This window comes from Helicoverpa zea, chromosome 6, assembly GCF_022581195.2.
Source record: "Helicoverpa zea isolate HzStark_Cry1AcR chromosome 6, ilHelZeax1.1, whole genome shotgun sequence".
In the NCBI taxonomy this organism is placed as follows: Eukaryota; Metazoa; Arthropoda; class Insecta; order Lepidoptera; family Noctuidae; genus Helicoverpa; species Helicoverpa zea.
Window position 1 is genome coordinate 1267987 of NC_061457.1, and position 26845 is coordinate 1294831.

The window sequence follows — 26845 nt, forward strand, 5'->3', positions numbered from 1 at the left end:
CAAAAAGTAGTAACTGTTTATTTACATAGATATTTACAACACATATTTACAATAAAAATCAAAAACTATCCTAGTAAAACAAAAAACTAAAAAGCGTCAAAAAATTCGTCCCCATCGTTGTCAACTGGGAGCGTGCCCAAGAGGCTGGCAGCATTACCACGTTGGATCGCCATGCTGATTCTTTGTCCGAGGTAATAGCCAGCCTTCTGGTCACGAGAAGCGTCAACCAGCCACCTAGAGAGATCTTTAAATAGAATGTGGGCATTCGGACCCCACGATCCGAGGGTTTCAACCCCAAACGGTTCGAAAATATAGTTTCTATATAGTAGGGGAGGCAAGAGTGCTAAACCGGGAGTGACTCGAGCGTCAATGAGACCTATTAGATTGCGAAACTTAGATGATAAGAAGAAAAAAATGTCCTGACATACACACACTTTCATCGGTGGGTGGAGCGGCTATAAACTTTCAAAAATGTAAAAAAAAAAACAGTTGCATGGACATACTCGAGCGCGTCAGATATTAATAGCATGCACGTCGTACGTCATTTTTTAAACATACGTATATTAATCTGACTGTTTCCATGGTGGGGGTGGTCGTAGGTAAGGGTTAAAAATGGGAAAAAAAATAATTTTATCGAGCGCGACAGATTTTCAAAAGGGGTGTTAAGTGAACCAAAACGAAGTCTCTTATGCAATAATCTGACGATTTAGACGTGACCTAAACTCGTGGTCATTATTTAAAATTGCAAAAAAAAATCGCCATTTTGAAATACTCGAGCGCGTCAGATTAAGATATATATGGTTCATTTATGTACCCTTAACGTAATCATCTTATAATCTGACGATTATCTGGAGAGACTCGCTTAATCTGACAATGGAAAGTTTTTAAAACTAATAATAATCAATACTGTAACCTAATTTTCTTTGAAAAATTAACACCAATGTCGTTGTTTTTTAATTTTGTTATAATCATTATCTAAGTCGTGGTGGCCTAGTGAGTAAAGAACCAACCTCTCAAGTATGTGGATTCGATTCCAGGTCAGGCAAGTACCAATGCAACTTTTCTAAGTTTGTATTTACTGTCTAAGTTTATCTTGGACACCAATGTCTGCACAGCAAGTACTTAGTACTTACAAGACATACACGTTGTAGCACTTTGGTATTCCTTTAAACTTGAGATATCAATAGATTATTTAGTTTTAACTTTTACACACTTTTTGATCTATATCCCAGAACGGACAAACATTTCAACAAAGCTGTCATAATAAAGGTTGTTCTAGATAAAAAGGCCTATCCAATGATATGTATGAAATTGCTATTGGCGGAGTGTACCAATCTGCTCATACATTACATACATTTCTATAATAATTACATTGAATTATAATGACATTGATAAATATACATGTGACATAAACAATACAATTGAATCTATAATAACATGGCTTGACGGAAATAATCTACGCGTCAATCTTACAAAAACTAATTTTATTCAATTTAATACATATAGATAAAAAATAAGGCTCATCATCATCTGCCTAGCCTTTTTCCCAACTATGTTGGGGTCGGCTTCCAGTCTAACCGGATGACTAGGCCACCACGACTGTATAAAAAGAAGACTATAAAGAGTAATTATAGAGGACATAAATTACAAGAAGTATACGAAATGGCATTTCTCGGTATCACGATAGACAAGCAATGCAACTGGAAGGAACACGTATTTAACGAAAGTAGCCAATAAAATGAATCGTCTTCGTTAAAAACAGTATATCTGCATACTATGTATGACTTCCTGAGATTAGCGAGTTCAAACAAAAAAACTCTTCAGCTTTATAATATTAGTGTAGATTATTTAAGACCCAAAATGTACCAACACTTATTGCAAATGAATTGAATTGAAAAAAGAGAGAGAGGAATAGAAACCTGGGAGGAGAATACCGGCATCACGTAGCTGCACGCTTTAAACTTTATCGATTAATTTTCCTTACTTCGGCTTACGGGAATCGTCAGATTATATATTTTTCGTGAACGTTGAATTATTCCCTTCAAAATAAAAAAAAAATTAGCCGCGCTCGAGAAAGTCAAGATGAAGATTTTTTTTTACAAGTTTGTAACCTTCCTACTTCTTATCGTCAATCGCAAATTGTCAGATTAGTGGAATATACACTTTTTAGCATATAACTAACTTACCCTATCTTAATCTGACGCGCTGGAGAATGTCAGATGATATTTTTTTTTTTACTAATCTGATCCTTTATTCTAGACACGCGGCTACATATACAGGGCTTATATTTGGTGGAGGTGTTAAATGGGGTAATAGGTACCTCCCTATATACTAATCTGCCGCGCTTGAGTAAATCCCAAAATCCCTTCTAGGCCTCCCCTACTATTCCGACAAGGCCACTATATTTCCGCCGCTTGAGGTTCTCCGCAGCCGCAGCGGCAGCAACAGCACAGCACGCAGAACTTGGAAGGTGTGATGGCGCAAGAGTATCGACACAGGTTGCGTCCCATACTAATGGCCTACCCATCTTCCAAGGGAATAACGACATGCCGTCTGGTCTCTTACCGTCGTCGCGTGCCAAGCCGTTTGGTTCTAATACAGCTGGTACCCCGACGGCAACAAGAGCTCGACGTATAATGTCATTGATGTTTGCATACCGCGCAATACGGCCCGCACTACGGCTGCACGACAGGCCGTGGTGTCCGAGGCTGGTAACAGCCTCACCACAGTGGCAGCGATGAGGGGAGCAGCACGGTGCTCCTATACGTAAACAAGTAGCGAGACGGAAAGTTGTATCGTCAAACATGGTGCCAATGTTTGACTGCCAACTCTCTTGTATATTCTCTTATGTAAACCCATTATGTACTCTCTTACGTACCTACTCCTCTTATCTACTTTCTAATGAACTCTCTTATGTACTCCTCTTATATACTCCTCTTAGGGTGTACTATGCCAAATCGAATAACAAATAATCGAATATCAATTGATCGACCACTATAAATCGAAATTCTAAATACTCGAACATTCATAATATCGAATGGTTATTAAATCGAACATTCAATACATCGCGCAGTCTATACATCGAGTGTTCAAAATATCGAATGTTCGTTTGATCGAGCGTTAAATGCAAAACATATTCGGGTGATTCTTCGAAACACAGTTTTTACGTGTTTTTGACCGAAGAACACATGAAAATATCCTTCGATTGGAATGAAAGTTTCAGGTTTTATGTAAAAGGTAAAGATCTATCGACGCCTCATGTAACTAATTAGAATTTATTAAAAAAAACTATAATTAAGTTAGCAGAAAACAGTAAAACCTAATTAATCTGGTGTGTCCCAACGCCGGTTTTTGCTGCATTATTTAACTTTCTGCGAGCTACGGTCGCTTTACAATAAAACTAATGAATCCAAATGATCTTTGAATATGTGCTTCTGAATATTTTAATATTAAAATTTAAAAAAAAATGTGTATTTTCATAATTACATAAATTTAAAAATTGTCCCCGACTAAATTCATCATTAAGCTGGCTCGATTTGTTCAAACATTATTTATACGTTATAAAACATATTTGAAAGTGTAATATTTACTTGTAAGTGATCGCGCAGGTCAGCACCGAACGGTGACAGTGAGTTCTCGTGAGCGGACATATTTTTCCAAAAAAATACGATTGCAAGTTGTCATCGTGTTTGTAAGGCAAGTAGTCATATCAATCTGTCTTAATTAACTGATAGTGTGCATCTACTATCGTTTTGTTGCCAAAGCAAAGTGTCTTATGATATGGTTTTGCTAACATTAATTGCATGTTTGATACCTTACGTTTATAAATAAAGGAGCAGGATTTGATAATCTGCGAATTCCTAATTTTTCTGGCCCCAATTAGTCTGGATTCATCTGGCTCTTAAAGCCAGATGAATTTGAGCGGGACATATGAATTAGATTTCATTCAAATTCGGCATATGTTACAGGTATGTCTAATGACATTTCTTAATTGTAGTTTGTTTAATTTGTGTTGGCTTCTAGTGCATTTTTTTTTGTTCAAATACCGTGGAAATAATTTTTTTCTTTATTAGTATTACTTATTTTTTAATTTCAATAAGATTACTTAAGTAAGTAATACAAAAAAATAAAGCAATGGCCTGTTGGTTTTTATTCCGAAGTTCAATTTCTGTGCTAGAGGTTTTGGGGTTTTTTTTTATCGTTGCTAGAATAGCTTTATATTTTTTTAGATCCATATTTTCAAAATGGCATAACGAAAATTACAAACAAGAGAAGAAATACTTAGAAAAAAAGACTAGCGGATAAGAGAAGATATGACAGAATAAACAATAATGAAGAATTATGGAAAGAAAAACAAGAAAAGAATAGATAAAACTATATACGCAGGAAAGAAGAAAACAAACAACTACTGATAGCCATAATTAATAGACTCTGATTATGAAAAATGTAATATTTTTTAGGAATTTAGGCAGGATATTAATTAGTTTTCTACTATCTCAAGCTTAGAGTTCCTATCGTGCTGAAAAATTAAGTCTGATTTTGATTAGTAAGTTTTATTACATTCTAATTTAGAGTTTGTTTTCGGTGAAGTTTATTTTTATTTTAAGCTAAGATACGTTTTTGTTTTGTGTTATTAAGTTAAGAGGTCTTAGTAAGATAAATTTACCATTTCATATAATTATTATAGCGTTGAAGCTAGTGTGATTTAACAACCGTAAGAGGTTTAATAAATGATTAATTTGAAGGAAAGTGTTACTGTTTACTTAAAAAAAAAAAAAGGAAAAGGAAGAATAAATAAAAAAAGAGTAACTATTTCAATATTTGGTAAAATCTATACTAATATTATCAAGAGGAAAACTTTGTTTGTTTGTTCGTTTGGTTGAAATGGATAAACTCAAAAACTAATGGACCCATTTTTAAATATTCATTTTTAAAGCTATATTATCTGCGAGTAACATAGGCTATATTTTATCCCGGTGCGGGCAGTAGCTCCCACGCGACGCGGGTGAAACCGCGGGAAAACGGCTATTTTTATAATAAAGATCATTGGAAAAATAAAGGAAGTATCATTAATCTGTATACCTCTAATTAATATGGTGCGAAATCTCATTCATCTGCCTCGGTCACAATTAATCTGGCCCAGCAATTAATCAGCACCTTTTAAATCCTAATCTACGTGATGCAAATCGATGCCTTCGATATATGATATTGCACATAAGGCACTAGGTCATACTATGACGTCAATTCAGGTCTAAGAGCAAAAAAAAATTGAGCCAGATCAATGAGTCAAAAACCCTCGGTTTCAAAGAATCACCCATTCATCCTATCGAAAAATCCTTATTTTTTATGAATACAAGAAAAACTCAAAATTTACTAATAAATCACATTTTAATCTTTAATTCTTATCTTTTAAAGGTACATTTTAAAATTTTGTGTGAATTGAAAAGGCAAACACGGGATTGGGAAGACCTACTTTACAAAAAAGAGGCAAAAGGGATGATAATGCGATAGAAAAAATGTTAAATAATAATAAAAACTACATTAAAATATGATTTATTCATAAATTTTGAGTTTTTCTTGTATTCATAAAAAATAAGGATTTTTCGATAGGATGAATATGTTTTGCATTTAACGCTCGTTCAAACGAACATTCGATATTTTGAACACTCGATGTATAGACTGCGCGATGTATTGAATGTTCGATTTAATAACCATTCGATATTATGAATGTTCGAGTATTTAGAATTTCGATTTATAGTGGTCGATCAATTGATATTCGATTATTTGTTATTCGATTTGGCATAGTACACCCCTCCTCTTATGTACTTCCCTTATGTACTTCTCTTATGTACTCTGTTATGAACTGTCTTATGTACTTTTCTTATGTACAACTCTTATATACTCATCTTATGTACTTTCTTATGAACTCTCTTGCAGTAGCGGCTTTAGGGTAGGGCGCGGTTGGGCGACGGCCCAGGGCGCCGGATATACGGGGCGCCGCAGGCGCCCCCAACCAATCCTTGATCAGAATGTTACTCCTATTTTTGTTTTAAATTTCATCAAAGATCACAGCTTACAAGAACTGTATCCAAATGTATGGATAGCATCAGGGCCGCCTTAACCTATGGTGCAGGGTGTGCGAATAACCCGGGCGCCGCGGGCTCAGGGGCGCCGCGGTACGCTCCTGGACCAAGAAATTTCAAGTAAATTAATGTATTGTCGTATAATGTCGGGTGCGTTAGATACACTACTTTTATGTCCCAAAACTCTAAATTTTTCTAGCTAAACTTTGAACTATAAGGATTGGTTGGAGGCGCTTGCGGCGCCCCTTTTATCCGGCGCCCTGGGCCATCGCCCAACCGCGCCCTACCCTAAAACCGCTACAGGCTGTACGCGCCTCAACGGCGCGGTTATTGAATACGTTGAGTTAGTGCGTGTCTAAGTCCTCGGTAATGGTCGTCGGTATGCTGCCTATTTCTATATTATGCTTTGCTTTGCTTGACACTAACAAAATAAAATTGACAATCTTTAAACTTGTCATCAAAGTCACTGTCACTAGAGTGTGAAATTCGAAATTCATTGAATGTTAAAAATCAAAACAACAGTAAAAGCCGGGATTGCGTCCTTTATTAGTTAATTTAATAAGAATCATGTCTTCCTATTTTGATTTCTTTTGCAACAACATGAATAAGAATTGTCAAGAATCACAAAATGTTGACCGCATTGCCGGCGCTTGTTACTCAATGTGCCCTGATGAAGAAGTCAAGTTGTACGTATAAATAGAGATTTAAATTAACAATACCATTTTAAACAATCATAATATATCCAGTTAATTCGTGGATTGTTAAGTGCATATCGGCATTATGTCCTCTTTATAAAAATTGCTTATTATTGTTTCAAAAATAGCGCTCCTCGTTATAGATGTAGATCATCTAGAACTGAAAGAATTGTTCAAATTAGATCAGGATTTCCTACGATTAGTGCATGTTGGAGCGCTATAAACGTCAAATTATTGTATTATAGGCGCGAGTCTGAGCGGCTAGTGCACGTGTTAGAAGTGTGGGGCAGTGAGAGGAAGCTGGTGAAGAGTTACAGCAGGTCGGCTGCAGACTCCAACATGGCTGTCCCACGCCTGCTGCGACCATACTCCACGCTCACCAACACTGTACAGTATCTGCTGCTTGAGTAAGACTGCTACCATTTCAATAGACCACTTATTGTTACATATTTTGTAATAAATCACATACTTTCAGCATAAAATTTCAAAATATTTAATCTCACATTTTATCAGATATACTTTCAAATTACTTTTTAAACAATTACATCAAAAATAATAATACTCGCTGTTATTAAATAATAATACGATAATGTTACAGTATAACAAGAAGAGTAGATGTACCAGCATCGGTAGTGTATGACTATGTAGACGACCGCCTGAGAGCTGTGAGGCAGGACGTCACAATACAGCGGCTGCCTCCTGAACAGTGTGTTTGTCTTCTAGAACCTATGATTAGGTTCTATGTCTATTATGGCTATCAGTAAGTATTGAATTTCAAATTACAAATCATGGTCTTGGGGAAAATATACTTAATTATTATATTATTTACTCATAAATCTATTATTTTAGGTTATCAGACCTACCTCTAAAAGACTATGACCCAGTTCTCAACAAGAAGCGATTACTAGAATGTATAAAATGGTATCTCTCATGCTGTGACACTATTGATAAAACACAAGCGAAGTTGGATCAGCTGAGCAGTTTCTTTTCCAACCTTGAGTTGGACAGTAGTAAGCAATATAAACTGGTCAATGATCAAGTTCTCATGGAAAGCCTTTACATATTGTGCAATCTAGATGATTTACATCCCTTATTCAGATATGTTAAACTATCTAAAGACTTTAAAAGGTAAGAAGCCAGAATTCAATGATATATTTTTAAAATAAAAATAATATATACTAATAGGTATATTGTTTTTTTTTTTTTTCAGAAACAAGAAACTCCAATTTGCATATGAAATAGCAATAGCAAACATTCAGGGCAATTACATAAAAGTCTGTCAACTGTCAGAAAAACTGTGCCCTTTGTCATATTCTGCACTTTCCACCTACCTACCCATACTGCAACGGTAAATCTACATTATTATTTCTCTGTCTCATCCATGTCTTGGACGGCACTACTACTAGCTAGAGTATACCATAACTACTTTTTAAGAGCACATTTTATAAGGTGACCCTAGTAATTAGATACGTCATGATATGAACCTTGCTACAGACGTGCGCTAGAGGTGATGAGCCACGCATACAACAGCAAGCGGCTGACAGTCCCGCTGACGAGTGTGTCGCGCTGGTTGCGCTGTGGAGCGGCGGCGGCCCGGGAGGCCTGCGAGCACTACGGCCTCGCGGTCGACGGAGGCGCCGTGCGGTTCGATAAGTCTCACTTCAAACCTGATGCTACATTGGTAAGATTTGATTTGGTCTAAATTATTACCTAATTAATAAATTCAGGTTAGTTATTATTTCATGATTTATCTTTTCAGAATATACCTAAAACTGTGGACATAAGGAAGAAATTTGATTTAAGTATAATGGATATTTTTACATACACAACAGACAAATAAAGTTTTATATTTCACAGTCTAGTCAAGAAGTCTGATTAGAATAGGGTTGTTTCCAATTTTCGGAAATCTATTTAGATAGCTTCTAAATAATTTTAAGATCACTCTCTCTTTCATTTTTCGTCTCAAATCTTTGTATTTTTTATGTATTACATTTTTTTCTATTTTTCTTAAAATATTGCTCAGAAATAGAGATGGGTAACTCAGGAGTGATAGATACAAATGATATGAATCATTCCATTTGAATCAATCACTCTTCATATCTTTACATATCCGAATGTGTCAGTAGTTCAGTATATCTTTCTTTACACCTCACTCACTCGTCGGTCATCGCCTCGGGTACTAACTAATCTGTGGCGTCGGATAGCTTCGTCGCGCGCCATTGGTTGAACGTCAAGCGAGCCGTCTCGCTCGCACCCATACGATTACGAATGTCGTTACTTTGACCACAATAAGTTGACACCCAATAATAAGTTGTTAACTCTATTGCTCACGCATAAGGCTTATAATTGTTTGTCCTTAGTGAATATTTCGGTATTATAATCTTGTCAAATCCGAACAAACATGTTTTGACTCGAAACACAACACAACACACATTTTGGACTAAAATTTAATTTTCACGTAAATAATTTCGTAGGTAGACAGTCCTAAGCCTGTGTAAAGTATGAAGGGAAATCAGAAGGCTATTTCTATTTTTATTTTCTAATACTTACTAAACTAATGCTTATACTCAATACTAGATTGCGATTGACTATTTTTATTTTATTTTTTTTATTTATTTATTTTATTTATTTATTTAGGCACACCAACAACTTATTTACAAATACTTTCACATATATAAGTTTACAATTGTAATAAGTCCTGCGTAAATATGTTAATTACAGGACTATTCATTGAACTAATTAACATAAAAGAAGTAGGTTGTACCTACAGTCATAAGAATAGTATATTTTTTAATTAGAAAAAAGTTGTTCAATCGCAACCGCTCAATATATCAGAAAGATGCAAACAACAACCAACCTATCACTATATCTGAATGATCTATTTGAATGAGTGAGCCGCACACGAGTTGCGAGTTTAAACGAGCTACTGAGTTATACTGAGCTACTGATATAAAGATATGAAAGAGTGATTCATATCCCAGTGATTGAAAGATGCATATCTATCTTTTCTTTTCAATGACACATTTTGCCCATGTCTACTACTCAGAAAACGCTAGATCACGTGACTGTGACGTCAACGTTCTCTGTTCATTCCTTTACATTAAAGTACATCTGACGAGAAAAAACGAACATACTAACTAATTGATTTCTTAATTTTAATCATGGATTTTTACAAAATAGCCACAAAAAGTATAATATTTTTTACATGTAAATTATTTTTATACATTTAGCACAAAAATAAGATAACTCAAATGTTTTGAGTTGTTTACGCGGTAAACTGAAACGGTGCAAAGAAACGTAAAGTTTGTGTTTATTTATATTGAGGTTATGTTTGTGTCAGCATTCGAAAAGATTTGATGTGTTCAAAAAACTTAAATTAAATGAATACCTACAAGGTTTGTGTTGTGCGAGACTGGAAATACGACCAAATAGAATGTTCATCCACGTTCCGCTGAATAAAAATCTCGGTTATTGGCAAAGAATTGAGCGACCATAAAAGAGTCTACTCTTGGCAGATTGGAACTATCAGCTTTCATAAATCCTTTCTCCATAATTCTTCATCAGTTGTATCACTTAAATGCAATTAACACACAGAACTTCACAGAAGCAAATAAACAAAACATTATACAGGGTTACTGGTAAGTAGACCGCATCCTTTCAGGAGGTGATAGTATAGGTCAATACGGACAAATTTGACCCTGGGATACACTGGGCAAAAGTTAACCCGTTTCAAGATAATCGAATTTTAAGATCTTTTCTTTACAAGTCGTCTAGGTACACGTATACATTTTTATTACTAGTTAAAAGTCTCGTTTTTGCGGATTTTTGTGTGTTTTGTGGCTTTTTGGATAGCCATATAAATGTAGATGTTTTTTAAGTATTCTGCACAAAAAAATGAAAAGTAATATTTTTGAGAAAATATCTACTAAAAAAGTAATTTCTGTTCGCTATAATTTCCTCTGAGATTTGTACAGTTTTATGGTTTGTTATTATGAAATGATTCATCTTCTATCCAAAAACAAACAAAAATCCACAAAAATGAGACTTTTAACTAATAATGAAAAGTTATACGTGTACCTAGACGACTGATCTTGAAATTCGATTATCTTGAAACGGGTTAACTTTTGCCCAGTGTATCCCATGGTCAAATTTGTCCGTATTGACCTATACTATCACCTCCTGAAAGGATGCGGTCTACTTACCAGTAACCCTGTATAATTCTGAGGTTATTTCGGGTTATATATCTGTCACTGTCAAATACTCATTGTCAAATATAGAAAGGATGACGTCATCGGTCTCTTCTCGTCGTTTTTAATGGCGTGACGTCATAGGCTCTAAGTTTAAATTTCATAAATTAATTAAAAAATATATGGTCAGTTATAAATTATATAATATAGCTTATCGTGTTTCTAGTTTTGTGAACTTTCGGTGCATTTATTTATTTTTAACTAAATGAATACTAGGAAACAACCCTATTATGAATGAATAATTATTGAATATTCAAATGTAACAACTACCTCAGGGCTTGCAATATTACAAATAAAACAATTGATTTATAAAGGAATCCTTTATTTATTTACATAAGAAAATTCTCCTAATTATGCAATAACTAATTACAATGGACAACAAAATCTATCTAATATCAAATGGTTGCATGGCTCCCAATGTCCAATTCATTCATTATTTATGCTGTGTACCTTCCTATCCGATACAATGAGACCTAACATTTTATTCTATACATAAAATAACAATTATGTAAAATAGCCAAAATGTATGAAAGTACCACATTGTCAGAGAAGTGGAGAAGTTACAAAATCTAGTTCTAATACACACCATATTTATTATTGTATTTCCAATATGAGAAGTATATTTGAGAATTAAATTCTAGATTTCATTCACATATTGTTGTAGAAAAATACCAAGACATTCCTCTGACAACATAGTAAGTTAGTGATGATGTAGTAAAGTAATACAGCTTTGCCTACATCATACATAACAACAGCCGAGAACCACACTCCACTTCGCTACTACATCATAAATAAATTAACCTTATATTGAAACAATTTCATTATAATCCGCAATGTTGACCATGCTACACTTTTTATTAGATTTTTGCTTATAAGAGTTACCGATACACGTAATAAATGCTCCATTCCCATTACACTGAGGATCATGTGTAGTGTGCCGATGAATAAAAACAATTTTGAAACAAAATGAGTAATATCACAGATCATGAGGGCGGCCGCATAGTCGATATTGCGGAACTTCGATGCGGAAATGTCGTTAATGGTAACTAATCAGTAGGGTGACGCTATCGAGCTCCAAGATTAAATTTATTTTTAATGAGTACCCATGACTATCTAAACATTCACAATAAATAACATACTGCAGGGAAATTCATGTAAAAGCGTATGGATATAGCCTTTAAACACACAAATAGTAAATATTTCGTAAGGTATTCTCCATGTAGAATTTATCAGTAATAACAATTTTATACAAGTGTATCTAAAAACGTTACGTTTCTTAGATTTAGAGGTCTTTATACATCCATTTGGTAGCACCTAGATGTTCATTTATATATAGGGAAGGTAAACATTAAAAGTAAATTAAATATCGTCAGGAACCATGTAAAAACTAAAATAAGTTCAATACAACAAACGAATGTCATAACAAGTTTTTAGACGATAGTCTACGCGTGATTTCATCGTGATACAACACATAAAAACTGATAAATAACGTTTAAAACAACAACAAAAGCTCTAATTTACAATAGAGGTATATCATTGAACTATACAGTGACATGAAACATGTTTACCTTCCTAGAGGCGACGGAGGCGAACCTAAGTATGTCATGTCGGCGGCTCAACACACACGGGCCGTATGTACACACACGCGCCGCTCGCGAGCCGCTTGCGCTGCTTATTCCTTCCACTGTTAGGAAAAAAACGATTAGATTACTATCTAAAACGAAAGAACATCTGATGATTTCATTTGTAAAATCCTTAAAATATTAAATACCTGTGCGTGTGAGTCCTAGTTGAGCTTAAGGAAGGCGTCGTCGAAGAGCTCGAGCTCGTGCGAGAGGTAGTTGGCCTTGTTGCGCAGCTTCTTGGCGGAGGTGGAGGCGCTGTCCAGCATCTTGATGGCCTCCTTCACCTCGCACAGCTCCGAGTCCATCTCCGTGGTCGCCTCGTCGATCAGCCGGCACAGCCGCGCGAACATCGTTGATAGCTCCCTGGATATATTCATGTCGATCAATGTGAATCATTAAAAATGTTGTCTTAAAGGGAATTCTTCATTTAATATATTTTTTGTCAACCATTATCTAATATAATATAAATATTAGCTATATAATGTTTTTGTCAACGAAAGAATGTTACTCTTAAGATGACGGCTGATAAAAGAGTATGGAAGAAGAAAACATACTGCGCCGTCCCCAAATAAAATTGGTTTAAAGCAGGAGGTCGATGATATAAGGTAATGTTTTTGGCAAACTTTATGGCTGCCCATAACATCCCGCGTATATCAGCGGACTGCAGATTGGTGCGTGAGGCGGTAGTATAGAGATTTTGAAGATTTAAGCGTACAAAGGGCCAACAGGACATAGGGACAGAAAAAACGGTTATGTTTAATACTATGTGTAGATAGATACTGACTGCTGCACTTGGTGGCTGCAGTTGGCGGAGGTGAGGTCGACGATGAGGCGCAGCTTCTTGCTGGCGTGCGCCACGTACTGCTGCTTGAACACGCGCTGCTGCGCCCGCGCCGTCCACGTCAGCCGCTCGTACGCGTACAGCGCGCCGTACAGCACGCCCGTCACCGCCACGAAGCGCCAGCCCACCGTCTTCAGCAGCTGCAACACCACACGTCACTCGACTCCCATGGAGAACATAGGTGTCATAACAGAAAATCTTCTAAGATTCTAGAGATTGTAGAGGTGTTCAGGGCAGCGAGGAGCATTACTGTCTTCTTAGGCCTCTGCCTCGAATTTTGCGGGCAGCGGGGCGGCAGCGGCGGCGGTGCGGGAGCGGGGCGGGTAACGAATACCTGTTCTCGAAACTAGCGGGCAGATCGCGCGGCGCTATAGCAGTGTAGTGTTGTGTTCAGGGGCCCGATTCTCCTAAGTTAATAATGTCAAAATCGAATAGAAATCGAATCGCAATATGATCGCAATAGCAGTTTTAACCATATCGGGCATTCTGCTACTAATAAAAGACCAATCGTATTCGATTGACATTTGATTGGTGTGCGATTGGTCTGCTATTTTGGTGATTTTGATCAATACGGTAGTTTGCTGTACAATCATTTTGCAATCGTAAATCATTTGCAGACAAAATGATTCATTATTGAATGACAGAAAAGGATAAAAACGTTTATTTCAAAGAAAAAATAGCGGAATGCCACATACGTTTCAATCGTAATCGAGTCGGGATTGGATATCAGTCGAATCGAGTCGAACGTGAATCGTATGTTGCTTAAGTAAAATTAGGAGAATCGGGCCCCTGTTGTGTTTGCTGTTCCATATGGGTGTCCTCTCAAAGATGGCCGAAATAATTAGCTCTTGCACGTCCGAAGACATTTTGATACGTCACAAAAAAAATGTATAACATTATGCCTACAATGCAGACGCCCGACGCGGGCGGTCACCGCTTGACTGGAGCGCACCGCTCGTTGCCCGCCGCCGCGCCGCTGTACTCGAGGGCCGGTCCATTTGATTATACGCGTAAGATCCTGCCGCTCCCGCGCTGCCGCCGCCGCCGTACCGCTGCCCGCAAAATTCGAGGCAGAGGCCTTATACGCTTACTTCGAAACCCACCCATTTTTGTAAAACCGAAAATCTTAAACCCCAAAGAGCCCGAACTCCTCGTTGATTCACTGGCAAATGGTCGTTTTGGTCAGGTCTCCCGTAAGTATTTGACCTAGAAGACATCTGATCTACCCGTCTTACGGCATCTGGGCTCATCTTTCCTTCCTCCTTACTTCATGGCACTCAGTACTCACGAGTCCGGACAGCAGCAGGCCGCCCATGGTGCCCTGCGAGGTGAGAGCTCCCAGCGCGAACTTGCTGACCAGCCCCCACTCCTCCGCCGACAGCCCCACGCTGCCCGCCAGCGTCGGCCCGTTGCTGCGAGCCACCTCCATCGACGACGGGATCGAGCTTACTGACGGCGGGATCTGATCACAAACGTCAGTTATGCAGCAATCATGAGATACTTTTTGATAAAAATAACTTTCAGGGCACGAGTTACCGCCGGCCTGGTACACAAAGGGCTCCAGAAGGAGCATGTAAGTGTTTTATCAGTAAAAGTCTAACACTCCCTCACGCCTCTCCTACGGCAAGAGAAGCATTTTATGACTGCCCACCAACAAAAAAAAAACTATTACCGTTTTCGAACACCCTGAATGCTAACGAAACCCTGAATATCATCCTTCTCCTTGCGAGAGGAGGCCTGTGCCCAGCCCACTGCTGGGCACAGGCCTCAATAAAAAGAGGTTGAAACGTACGAGCGAATACTAATGAAGTGTACCTGTGTGTACTGTGGCGGGTTCTTGAGCGCGATCTTGCTGGAGTGCTTGCCCTGGAAGCGCTGGATGAGCGCGGTGATGCCGTAGGAGAAGCGGAAGGACAGGTCCTCGGTGAAGTCGGCGCAGAGGTTGTCGCAGTTGAGGCGGTACAGCACCTCGAAGGGCTGCTGGTGCGGGATGATGTAGCTCGCCGCCGCCGCTCGCTTGTGCATCGGCAGGATGTTGTACATGCGGTCTATGGACATTCGATATTAAATTAACATTAATAAATTGGATAAAAATCAAGTTTACAAGACAGAAACTTTAAGCAAATGTAGTCATTTTGTGTAAAATGTGGTGTGTTCCTGTTCCGAGTAGAATTGTCTTCTATAAGTAGGGACCTAAGGAGGAGTACACCAACAATATTCTTATTTTGTCATACCTATGCCATGTTAGGGTGCGTCCACATCTGGCGAATGCGCCGCGAATGCGCAGCACGCGAGCCGATCGCGAGCTGTCCGCGAGCTGCGCGCGTGCAATCACTGCAATAGTTCGGTGCGCCTCTTTAGCGCAACTCACGCAAGGCTCGTATAGAGCGCGCGAGCGGCGCGCGATCTGCGCGCAATCAGTTCTCGCCCTTACAGTTCCGTATATTGGCTCAGTACTATCGAAGATGGCAGACGTCGCGCGCCGCCTGCGCGCCGCTCGCGTGCGGCGCTTAGGTCGCGCGCGAGCTGCGCGCGGGCCAAGCAGAAGCGGCGCACGAACAAAAATGCACGCGCGCAGCTCGCGGACAGCTCGCGATCGGCTCGCGTGCTGCGCATTCGCGGCGCATTCGCCAGATGTGGACGCACCCTTATGTGTACATCTTTTGTATCTCCAACAAATAAATAAATGAATATATTTATTATAATTTTATGAAGTTTATATAATCTTACCAGCCATTTCCTTCTGCGCCTGATCCATTTCATTGCCGATATCAGCCGACAGCCTCTTCTTGAGCCGCGAGCCGAGCCCGGCCTCGACGTGCTTGTGCAGGGCTCGCTTGTACTGGTCGAGGGCGCCGCGCTCGGTGCGGAAGGGCGCGTCGTACTCGTCCACGAGGGCCGACAGCCGGCGGATCTCCTGGCTCAGGGTTAGCGATACCTGCGACAAACATTGGAGGGTATATAGCTTCAGAAAATGGGATGGTAATGATTTTTCCGTCGTTCGATTTCCAATTGGTCGGTATCTTTCCAGCTCTGTTCAATTGTACCTCTTTCAAACATTACCTGAACAGTGAGGACGCCTATTATAAGTTTTTTGCTTATATTTAGGGTACAGTTATAAAATTCACTGATATAGCTAAACACCTGCATAGTTCTATACTAGATTCATTGGAGAAAAACAGGACAGGGGATGAATTTTAAAACACTAAAAACGATTTTGCTATCGTGACCATGGAAACTGCAAGAAAATAATTTCGCAATACCTAGCATTGGCAATTTCTATTATTGAACCATCAGCTTACAAAAAGGCTGTGTACACCATATTAAAACGCTGACTATCCCTACGAATATACATAGCTATATCTAAGGCTTGACTTTATTGTCGGTGTGCTTGGCTTGTATGTTTTCTAAAAATAACTGTTTACTACAAATAGAGCAACGTACAGGCCGTATCGGAGGGTCGTACTCGTCTACTATGGAAGACAGACGAAGGATCTCTTCGCGGACAACCACGGATACCTGAATGGAAGGTATTTACGTCAAAATAGGATAGTACTAGATACCGACGTGTGCGAAAAGGGATTGTGGACTATTGGTATTACGTAGGGACTGATATTAGTAAAAAAAGTGATTTTTTATGCTTTAGAAATCTGTTAGTAAGAAAAATTACGTAGTGGGCGGAAGGAAGAAAAGACTAGATAGAAGGTAGGCAATTCAGGCAGGCGCCTTCTTGTTGGTCAATAGGCGTGACCAGAACGATAAATTACTAATAACTTACGAGGCGTTCAGGTATCTTGACACATCTAATTGATTGACTTTGTTTTGAAATAAATAGGTGGCTTCCATGAGGACAGAGCTAGGACCATTCCTCGTTCCCCGCTCACTCGCAATTTGGAGATTTTGCATTATGACATCTTCCCGAGTAATTTTATTCTCCGTGGTTGTTCGAACCGGACTACATGTCGCTAACTACATTAGGTAGGTATATACCTTATGCTCGACGCTCTCGACCATGCGGTTGATCTTGTCCTTCATCTGGCGCGTGATGGTGGTGAGCTGCTCCTCGATGGCGGACAGCTGCTCGTGCAGCACTCGCTGCTTCTCCACTTTGGCTGCCTTCTGGTCCGTCGCTGTGTTGTACACCTGGAACATCGAATTTATAATGAATTTTCTACTTGAATGGGCTTAACCGACATGATAAAGCACAAAAATAAATAGTTGATGTAATTATTTTTTCACTCTTTTGTTATGGAAGTAACGTGAACATGGTAGGTGCCGACTGTCTTTTGAACACTTTTGGCAGGCGTATTTAAAAGTCAAAATCTTTGATGACCAGTCTTACCCAAGGGGTACTCAGCTGTATCTGATTAGACTGGAACTTCAACCCAACATAATTGGGAAAACTAGCAGACGAAATAGTAGAAATACCATAGTCAAGTGATGTATCTAAATAAGGTACCTGTTCTAGCGCGGCCATGACCTCAGCGGCGATGTTCTTGCCGCGGCGCGAGTGCTGCGCGAACTTGGTCCGCACGGCCGACTTGCTGATGCACTCCTCGAACTTGCGCTCGAAGTCCACGAACTCGAAGTACCGCACCTGGTGGCCTTCCGCTAGGATCGGCGCTGGAGAACACAACAGAAAAAAAAAATTACAAACAGGTTTTTTTTACTTCAGAATTAGTCGTTTATTATCTTATTTTGCTAGTGGTTTAACAGGTTCCCGGGGGAACTACTCTCCGCACCAGGGTCAAAACCCTAGGAGGATATAGGTTACTTTCTAGTAACCTATATGACATTCCGATAGAAAAGATTTATCAAAATCTTCTCTTCAGTTTTTATGTGAAAGAGAAAATAACTTCCATAATTACATATATTATAGTTCGGCCATTCAGAGAATGCGTTCCTGACACGTCGCGATTGAACTGACGACGTAACTACATTCATTGATTATTGATATAATAATGTTGTTTTAATGCTCCTCAATTGTTAAAACGGTAAACAACCAGCAAAAATATTTTTATCGTAACTGCAACGCCATTGCAAAGTTACGTCGTCAGTTCAATCGCGACGTGTCAGGAACGCATTCTCTGAATGGCCGAACTATAATCTATATACATACAAAAACTTTCGCATTTATAATATTCGTGGATATCGGTGGTATGACTCGATTAGACAAACATTAAATTACCGTCTAAGCTGTTATTTGTACTTATTCGGCAATCACCACGGTCAGACAAAAAAGCCAAAAAGATTAAACCAATCCTATCGATATGCCCAGGTCCTAAAATTGAGCTAGTGATTATGTTTGTCGGCGCGACGTACAGGAGACGGGCTTCTCCCGCTCGCGCATGCGCGTGAGCAGCGCCTCCTTGGCGGAGATGAAGAAGATGCGCTCCTCCGCCTCCTTGGGCGAGCACACGCGCAGCTCGCGCGACAGGAAGTCCACGCAGCGGTTCGCGTGCTGCGTGCGGACCTACACATAAACATTTTTTTTATGAAGTAAATAAATAAGTCCAGAAATTATATTCACGCAATACTCTATGCGAAGTACCTAAATATTTTATCGCAGATCACATGGGTGAAATATTTGCAAGACTTTGGGATTAAGTGACAAATGATAGCACGGTTGTAACTATTGACTGTCTTTGTGACACGTCTACAAAAGAATTTGCCAAAAAATAAGTAACACTTGGTAAAGAAATGAAATACTGTTAAGGATTAAATTCTGTCTTTTCACAGTGTACAAATCAAAATGTACTCACTTGATCTAAATACTCAGGTTCGGAAGCTGAAGCATCCCATCGGTTGTTCAGTATGAATATGTTCGGTTGCGATATTTTTGTCGATACTTTATGAAAGAAGTTCTTCTCCTGTAATCGTAAAAAAAGAAAACTATAAGAAAAAAATACACATTTTCACATTTTGAAATTTTCGCTGTTGGAAAACTGAAATTGATTACGAGAGGCTTGTTTGTTGCGCATTGATTTTGACGGTGCGGACACCTGATGCGTTTAAGATGCGGCATTGGCATATCAGAGGTGCTGCATCGGCATCCTACATACCTGTGGTGTACGACAGGGTATATTATGCCGCAATAGTCCTGTGGGACTTAGCAAGGAGCAGCGCGTGATGCACTGCACTGCCACACCGTCTGAATCCTGGAACCTTCATGTTGCAGTTGTTGGGACGTGTTACAGTACTCACAGTGACCATGAGCGTGGACTCTGCGTTGGCGACGAGCACGAAGACGTCGGCGTCGAGGCAGTACTGGTCGATCCACTCGTCCAGGTTGGGCGTGACGTCGACGCCGGGGCTGTCCACCAGCACCACGTCGTCGCGCAGCAGCGCGCACAGCTCGCGCGGCCAGTACACGTGCACCAGCGAGCACTCCTGCAGCCGCGACGCGCATAGTGCGTGGCCTAGCTGGCTCACTGACTGCGGGGTCAGGGAGAAGGTCAAATGCCACACAGGATTTAAAAAAAATCATTAAAAAAAGAAAAATTCCTACATATGTCTAGTTTTTGATTTCTATCACAAAGAAAGGTTAAAAATAAGTCTGAAATCATTAGGACACATTTTTCGCAAGACCTTATCCACTCTAGAGCTTCATAGAAAACAACATCGAAACGCCTTCTGATCATAATAAACGTGATTGACGTAGGACATACCTGCACATTAAGCTTCTCCTCGGAGCCGTCGGTCCTGAGGAAGGACTCGTCGGTGTCGGAGCCCTCGACCTGCAGGAAGCAGTTGGTGGTGTGCCCGATGCCGCTCGGCAGGATCTTGTCGTGTAACATCGCGTTGATCACTGTACTCTTACCGTTGCTTGTCCTGAAGAAACGAGCGAAATTTTCTTATACGAGTAACTATCCTCTAGGTGTTTCTCCAGTGTTGTGGGTGCATTTAAAAGTCGGAAATGACTTAGTTATCTCGTCCACGAATCTTAATCACGTCACATGCAATGCGAAATCTATTTTCTCCAGCGGCCATTGACGAAAAACATGGTGGTTCAAAAGTCATAGAAAATGCACAATTCGGAAACATAGTTACAGTTGGAGAAGGCCTAAAAGTCAAAACACAATCTAAAAAAGTATGGAAAGGTTAACCAGTATATGGATTGTGGGGGTCAAAAATGCACTCGAAATTGAAAAGTTGTCGAAGATGTTAAAATTTCCGTATAAACAAAACCACTTTAGATGCTTACCGGCCAAAGAAGGCGACTTTCATGTGATCTCGTTTGAGGACTTCTCGTATGGCTTGCACTTTGGATACATAGGCCTCCACGTTGGCCAGGTCCTGTGGAGTTGCGATGCCATTTTCACCCGTGACAGCTGAAAGTTAAGTTTACTTTTGAAATCAGACTACTTTGGCGATATAGTAGAATACATATAAAACTTACAAATTATGTTAGTAATATAATGCACAAGAAAATATTTCGGATTTAGTATTTGTACATAGATGGGTCTCTCTCTATTCGTGGCCTTTCGGACTTTCTATTTTTCCAGCAACTACGATCAGGTAACCGTTGTGTCAGCATTATGCATATTTTAAATGTTATAGCCAATATTTTCTCACGGTTTTACCACACTCCCAAGAACATGCATATTTTCGATAAGAGGAAGAAATTACTGAATATGTGAATGTATCTTTTTTCTGCTGTAATTTCACCTTACGCCGTTGAGTAGTTTATGTGTGAAAATGTTGTGGTGTTGATTTATCGACCGTTAGTTGGCAACTGCTAATTAGGTTAAAAGCTAAATTAATTCCGTTGAAAACAACTGAAGTATTTACTTAAAACTTTTGAATTGCTTATACTCTATGGTAGATCGTTTAGCGGGAATTACTAGCCGCACGTAATATAAAACGCACGTTTCCGCCTGACGTACACACGAGGATTAGTCAGCACAACCTTCACCGCGCATTGTTACCAAACTATGTACCAACATTACAGTTGTTATGAAACTATGTAATACACAAACAAGTGATAGTTGTGTTGGAAATGCGCCAGCGTAGCACTCGATTCTCAAATATCATAGCCCTACATAAATCGACCCAATTATTACACGTGTCTATGGCTAAGTTAGGTCACAGTTAAATACTTGAAGGTCTCAGATAGTTTATTGATTATGTTTATACTGCGAGTTTGATTACCTATACATAATTTCAGAATTAATTTATTTATCAGTACATAAAATAATTTAGAGAATCCCAGAAAAGGATTCCTAAAATTATTTAATTACTAAGGACTCATTGACATCAATTTGGCAATAGTACAAATGCTTATGCGCACCCACATGTGCGATGTATTTAATTAATTTCTATGCTTTATCTTGTCATGATATATACATACATACGCTCTACTCGAGTCAGTCTCCTTAAAGCGATTGTCAAATCGATCAAAACGCTTCCGATAAAACTAATTATTTATTTTTATTTGAATCGAATTCGGTAACTGGAGTTATAGAGGCGGATTTCTTATCGTTTGAGATTAGAAAGTAAACAATTAAATGTGTAACCAACTTATCAATGTTGAATGATTTCATGTAAACAATGTAATAAATGATTGCTGCATATGCGACAATCGTTCATAGGTTGTTCAGGAATGTTCAAGACGCAGGAATGTCAAACACAGTTTTTGGCATTCAATTAACTGCTTGCGTCTAAAAACATCGTGAGGATGTACGGAGTGAACGGTCTACTAACGGGATCTCTTATTAAATGCAACAGACATGAACATGCGAAAACTATCATGAAAAAGCTACCAACAACATAAGTGCTTAAAAAATTACGGGCCGTAATTGCGGTCGATACTCTATTAAATAATCACACGATTCACATTATATAATACATTTTTGATTAAAAAATATATGTTCACATGACAAGTCAAGGTTAAAAAGAGAGTAAGCAAGGGCATGTACAAGGACTAAATTAATTTCATACCACCATTTGTCTGTTTTATTATAGAATGCCGTACATATAATGTTTTTTATATTTTTCGCATAAAAAGTAGTATTTTGACATTCTGTATAAGCTATATTACAGCCCAGTAATTATATATAATATTTACTGATACCTAATAGAAACAAGTGGTATATATAATTTTTAACACTGCTCTCTCTAACCACATGGACATAATTAATTAAAATACTACTGACCATGACCTTTGTCCAAATACGCCGTGCATACGCGATCACACCAAGCATAGATGTAGATCGATTGAGAGTTATAAATTATTTATTGCAATTAAGTTTATGAGACAGATCTGTATTAAGTAAGCACAAGGCTGTAAGCAGAAGTTAGTTGTGTCAATCCAAATATGTTATAGCACATGGTAGGTCTATAAGTCTATAAGGTACTATATTATAATCTTCCCGGCCTGTTCCCATATTATTTTATAAAAAAATAATCTCCATAGACTTGGAAGGGTCAAGATAGTTTTTTATATATGTAAATAGAACTGCTGCTTTAATTTGAAAATGGGTGACACATCTTGATTAATTGGGCACAATTTTTTTATCTAGGATGTGTGGTTTGTTACCTATCTTTTTATATAGTGTTGTTATGTTTTGAGCATACTTTTAATAACATTAATTTTATTTAAACTGTGTATTCTGCTTTGTTTTTAAAATTAATTGTTATTGATATCATAGATGTTATGAAGATCAAGTCTTTGTAAGTAAACAAATAAAAAACTACTTACCATGCATAAAAGTGACGGCATCTTTGACATAATCATCTATCTCAACAAATATATCATTAATCTTCTTCTTAGCCCTCACAAATATCTGTAGCGGTGAGTCAACGTTGGACATGTTCACGCGGACCGCACCATTGTTCAGCATCGCAACGTTGTGGGGCCCGTCGCCAGCCATCATTGATATCGTACGGTTAACATACGCAGCCATACGGGAAGGAAATATTCACGGTTGTCGTTAGGTGGACCTTATGCCGGACAAGCCAACAATATAGTCACTGTATCACTTCTACAGTTTTAATAATGCATGCACGGTAAAGCTGCAACAAAACATAACAAGGCATAATAAAGTGCAAAGAAAACAAAATAACAGGACAGTGCTATTGACTTGTAGGAACTATTTCCTGTGCTTCAACTTGTAGACAAAATAGGTACAATATAGATCTTAGAACACACAAACATTATAAAACTAAATTTTTTTATATTAGACCTATAAGTTTATGATAGCCCAGTTCATGAGATTTATAAATGTTTGGATTCACACCAAACACACCAAAATTCAAAGACTGACTGCTGATTGGTCAGCCCCAAGATTGATACTTACCAGAAATAGGAATATCTAGAGACAGCTTGATAGACTATGATTTAACACAAGTATTTTGTTTTGGAAAGGTTGGTTACTTCTAACATAGTTGTAGGCAGCATGCAAAACACAGAGCGTCCAAGTTGTTGTAAAAATCAGTGAGATGTTCTGTACCAAGTGTGAAGTAGGTACTTGTATTGAGGTTATGTTTGTGATCAAACTAAGTCTTACAAACACATTTTACATAAGAAACATTGAAAATAAAATAGAATATAAGCAAGATAGCAACACAACAATGAGACAAAATATCAATAGCTTATGATCTGCACCTTATCATCTCGTTGCATCATCGCAATCGATGAGCATCCCTGTAGTCCGAGCCGCGTGAAAATTTGTACACACTTTAGCGATAATATTTAAAATAAAAATAATTATGAACAAATTATGTACGATGAGACGTAAAACAACTGACAGCCGCTAAATATAAGTCAATCAAAATTCATTGAAGATAAAATTCACTATTACGGCCCATCACGTATATGTTGCACTTATATAAAATAATAGTTACTAATATAGCTTACCTATGCATTAAAGCATCATATTGAACATGTTACTCCCTATTTAAAATTATTTTCGGCAGATTATTACCAATAAATTTTTTCATAAATTTATTTCCCTGTTTTCAATTGCCAATTTTTCTCAACTTCGGGAACGTTCGGTTCTCATTTTCATTTTCTTAAGCTACCATTGGCTCAAACGTAGGAAGCTTTGCACGACTGGAAATTGTTATCCAATGAAATTTATGTATGAATACGCATCTGAAAACGTTTAGTAGGTAACTGTTGTTCATGTACCATTTTAAAGATTTTAATAAATTGATTACTATGTTTGTAACGATTTTCTTCCATGTGGTAACTACTTATTGTTTATATTTATACAGAAAATTTTAAAATATGTATATTGTTAAATGTTCAAAATTGATATTATATTATTTTCAAATCGATTTCAATCTAATCTTAACGCAGAAACAATACGTGGGGACCACGTTTGAAATACGTTTTATTCAATTAATGTAGAAAATATTCAGTGGGTTGTGATATTACCGTTACGCTATTGTAATACCTATTTATTATATTTTAGATAAAGTATGCGTTACTCTTTACACTAGTGTATGCATTAGTTACACAATTTTATTAGTAAATATAAAATTAATTTGTACTTTTTTTCTACGAATTCCACTCAAGGCTGACAACTAAACGTTTCGTTCTTGAAATGTCAAATGAATGCAATAAAGTCAATGGCGGATGAATGAATACGAAGGAAAGCCGCTTGTCGAAACCAACTTTGACCAATTTGTTCATAAACAAATACTCAACTTTAAGTTAAAAAGTGGTTATAACAGATTTTTATTAAAGACTCAATTAAATAAGCAAAATGTCTCGTTCTGTCCGTGCGGAAACTAGAAACCGTGTGAAAGATGATATCAAAAGGGTAATGCAAGCCGTGGAAAAAGTTCGCCATTGGTGAGTTAGACATTTTTATTAAACATTTATCTAAATTAGTTTTGGGGCCTTGAAATAATACTGTGTTTATTTTAAGGGAGAAAAAATGGGTGACTATCGGTGAAACGACGATGAAAATTTATAAATGGGTTCCAATATCTACTAATGAGCAAAAGAAGAAACACGCGGCTAAACGTGAGAATAAGGAGAACACATTGACGCCGAAGAAGGTGCACGACTCCTCTAACTCTAACTTCGGCATGGCGGAAGATTCCAACACCTGTGAGTCAACTTTTCTATCAAACTGCTTACTCAATGTCAATAAGCACGATTTTATTGATAGTTTAGTGTCATAAAATGGTGAATTTTCGGATCTAAGCAAGTAGGTCAGGGTTCAAATCTCGTGTTATGAAATATGCAGCATACTTACTTATTACTCAGAGATTAAGATAATAGATGTACCACACTTCTTAATTTTTTTGCAATAGTGTCTATACAGCAGTATATTATTTTTTTCAGGTTTTTCTACAGTTAGTGACTCTCAAGGGCCAACTGAGTTTACATCAACAACTATGAATTTCTCGGAAGACTCCAACTCGCAGAGTAGTGGCACCACAACACCCGCCAAGCGATTAAAAACTGACTGAGGCTTGCTCAACATATAAGTTATCTGCGCTGCAAGCCGCTATAAGACATAACTTATGTTACACAGACGTTATGGACATGTTGGTATGTGCTGTGAGTTTATTTCATAAGTGTGCATTCAAGGAGCTAGTATCAATTGACCACTTTGCATTCAAGTGTTTTAGTTTTATACTTTTAGAAACATATGACCATTAGTTCAAAGATGTGTTCTTAATTAATATTGGTCTCTGAACGAGAGTCATGTCATTTTGTTTGAGTCTATCATTAGCATAATTCATTTACTTGCTAGTTCAAGGTGTTCTTTCTATTGTAAATATTATTTCAGTTTCATAAAATGTGACTTAATTAGATTTATTTTAGCAATATTACTAATTTAATTATTTTTGCAGGATGTGATATTGATCACATAATGTTGTATGTCAGACAGTACAAAGCCTTATAGTGTGTTGTTCAGTGCTAACACAACACATTATACATAACACAATATGTTGGTTACTTAGCTTATGCCAATATTGCCACTGTTGCCCTAATATTGTAGGGTACAGTGCAATTTGCTTATAATAATAGGATATTTGCTTCTGGAACAATTAGTTATAAATGGCAGCCAATAAATGGTAATTTTTAATGGAATATATTTTTTCTACATTCAGTAGTACAGTAAAGTTTAAGTTTTGAATAATGTCATGTGTCATGGCCTATGAAGTCACAAGCTAATTATTATACATAACCACTAATAGTTGAATCAACATTTTAGTATTTTGACTCTGTGAGAAAATGATGTAAAATAGAGTTAAAACACTACAAACTTGTGGTAGACAATAATAGTCCAATATCCTATTATTGACAATTATTTTTCATCACATTACTGTTTTGAAACAGAATATGTAATTTTTATTAATCTAACTTTTATAATATAGCAATTTTTGGAGT

General features: G+C 37.8%; 3 protein-coding genes across 5 annotated transcripts; 2 read left to right on the forward strand and 1 right to left on the reverse strand.

The window, feature by feature from the left end:
- Positions 1–6550: 6550 nt before the first annotated feature.
- Positions 6551–11342, forward strand: LOC124631017 (germinal-center associated nuclear protein). 2 transcript variants are annotated; one of them, XM_047165105.1, is made up of 8 exons: positions 6551–6769; positions 7024–7185; positions 7377–7538; positions 7628–7906; positions 7989–8126; positions 8273–8459; positions 8538–8658; positions 11253–11342. In XM_047165105.1, the coding sequence occupies exons 1-7, from the start codon at positions 6651–6653 to the stop codon at positions 8616–8618; spliced, it is 1128 nt and encodes a 375-aa protein (XP_047021061.1). In that variant the 5' UTR covers positions 6551–6650; the 3' UTR covers positions 8619–8658; positions 11253–11342. The 2 variants fall into 2 exon arrangements, with proteins under 2 accessions (XP_047021061.1, XP_047021063.1); XM_047165107.1 differs by lacking the exon at positions 7628–7906.
- On the reverse strand, positions 11331–24507 carry LOC124631016 (transmembrane GTPase Marf). Of its 2 annotated transcripts, XM_047165104.1 has the most exons (16): positions 24350–24465; positions 24098–24136; positions 23192–23505; positions 20696–20822; positions 20160–20322; positions 19696–19926; positions 19254–19361; positions 18814–18964; positions 17951–18114; positions 17482–17634; positions 16222–16429; positions 15307–15539; positions 14780–14953; positions 13435–13631; positions 12797–13013; positions 11331–12709 (listed from the first exon to the last, which is right to left on the reverse strand). In XM_047165104.1, exons 3-15 carry the CDS (start codon positions 23394–23396, stop codon positions 12812–12814), a joined length of 2316 nt encoding a protein of 771 aa, XP_047021060.1. In that variant the 5' UTR covers positions 23397–23505; positions 24098–24136; positions 24350–24465; the 3' UTR covers positions 11331–12709; positions 12797–12811. The 2 variants fall into 2 exon arrangements, with proteins under 2 accessions (XP_047021060.1, XP_047021059.1); XM_047165103.1 differs by lacking the exon at positions 24098–24136 and having other exon boundaries at positions 24350–24507.
- Positions 24508–25053: 546 nt separating this feature from the next.
- On the forward strand, positions 25054–26793 carry LOC124631380 (B-cell CLL/lymphoma 7 protein family member A). The gene is made up of 3 exons (XM_047165747.1): positions 25054–25291; positions 25368–25552; positions 25790–26793. The coding sequence occupies exons 1-3, from the start codon at positions 25203–25205 to the stop codon at positions 25915–25917; spliced, it is 402 nt and encodes a 133-aa protein (XP_047021703.1). The 5' UTR covers positions 25054–25202; the 3' UTR covers positions 25918–26793.
- Positions 26794–26845: the final 52 nt, after the last annotated feature.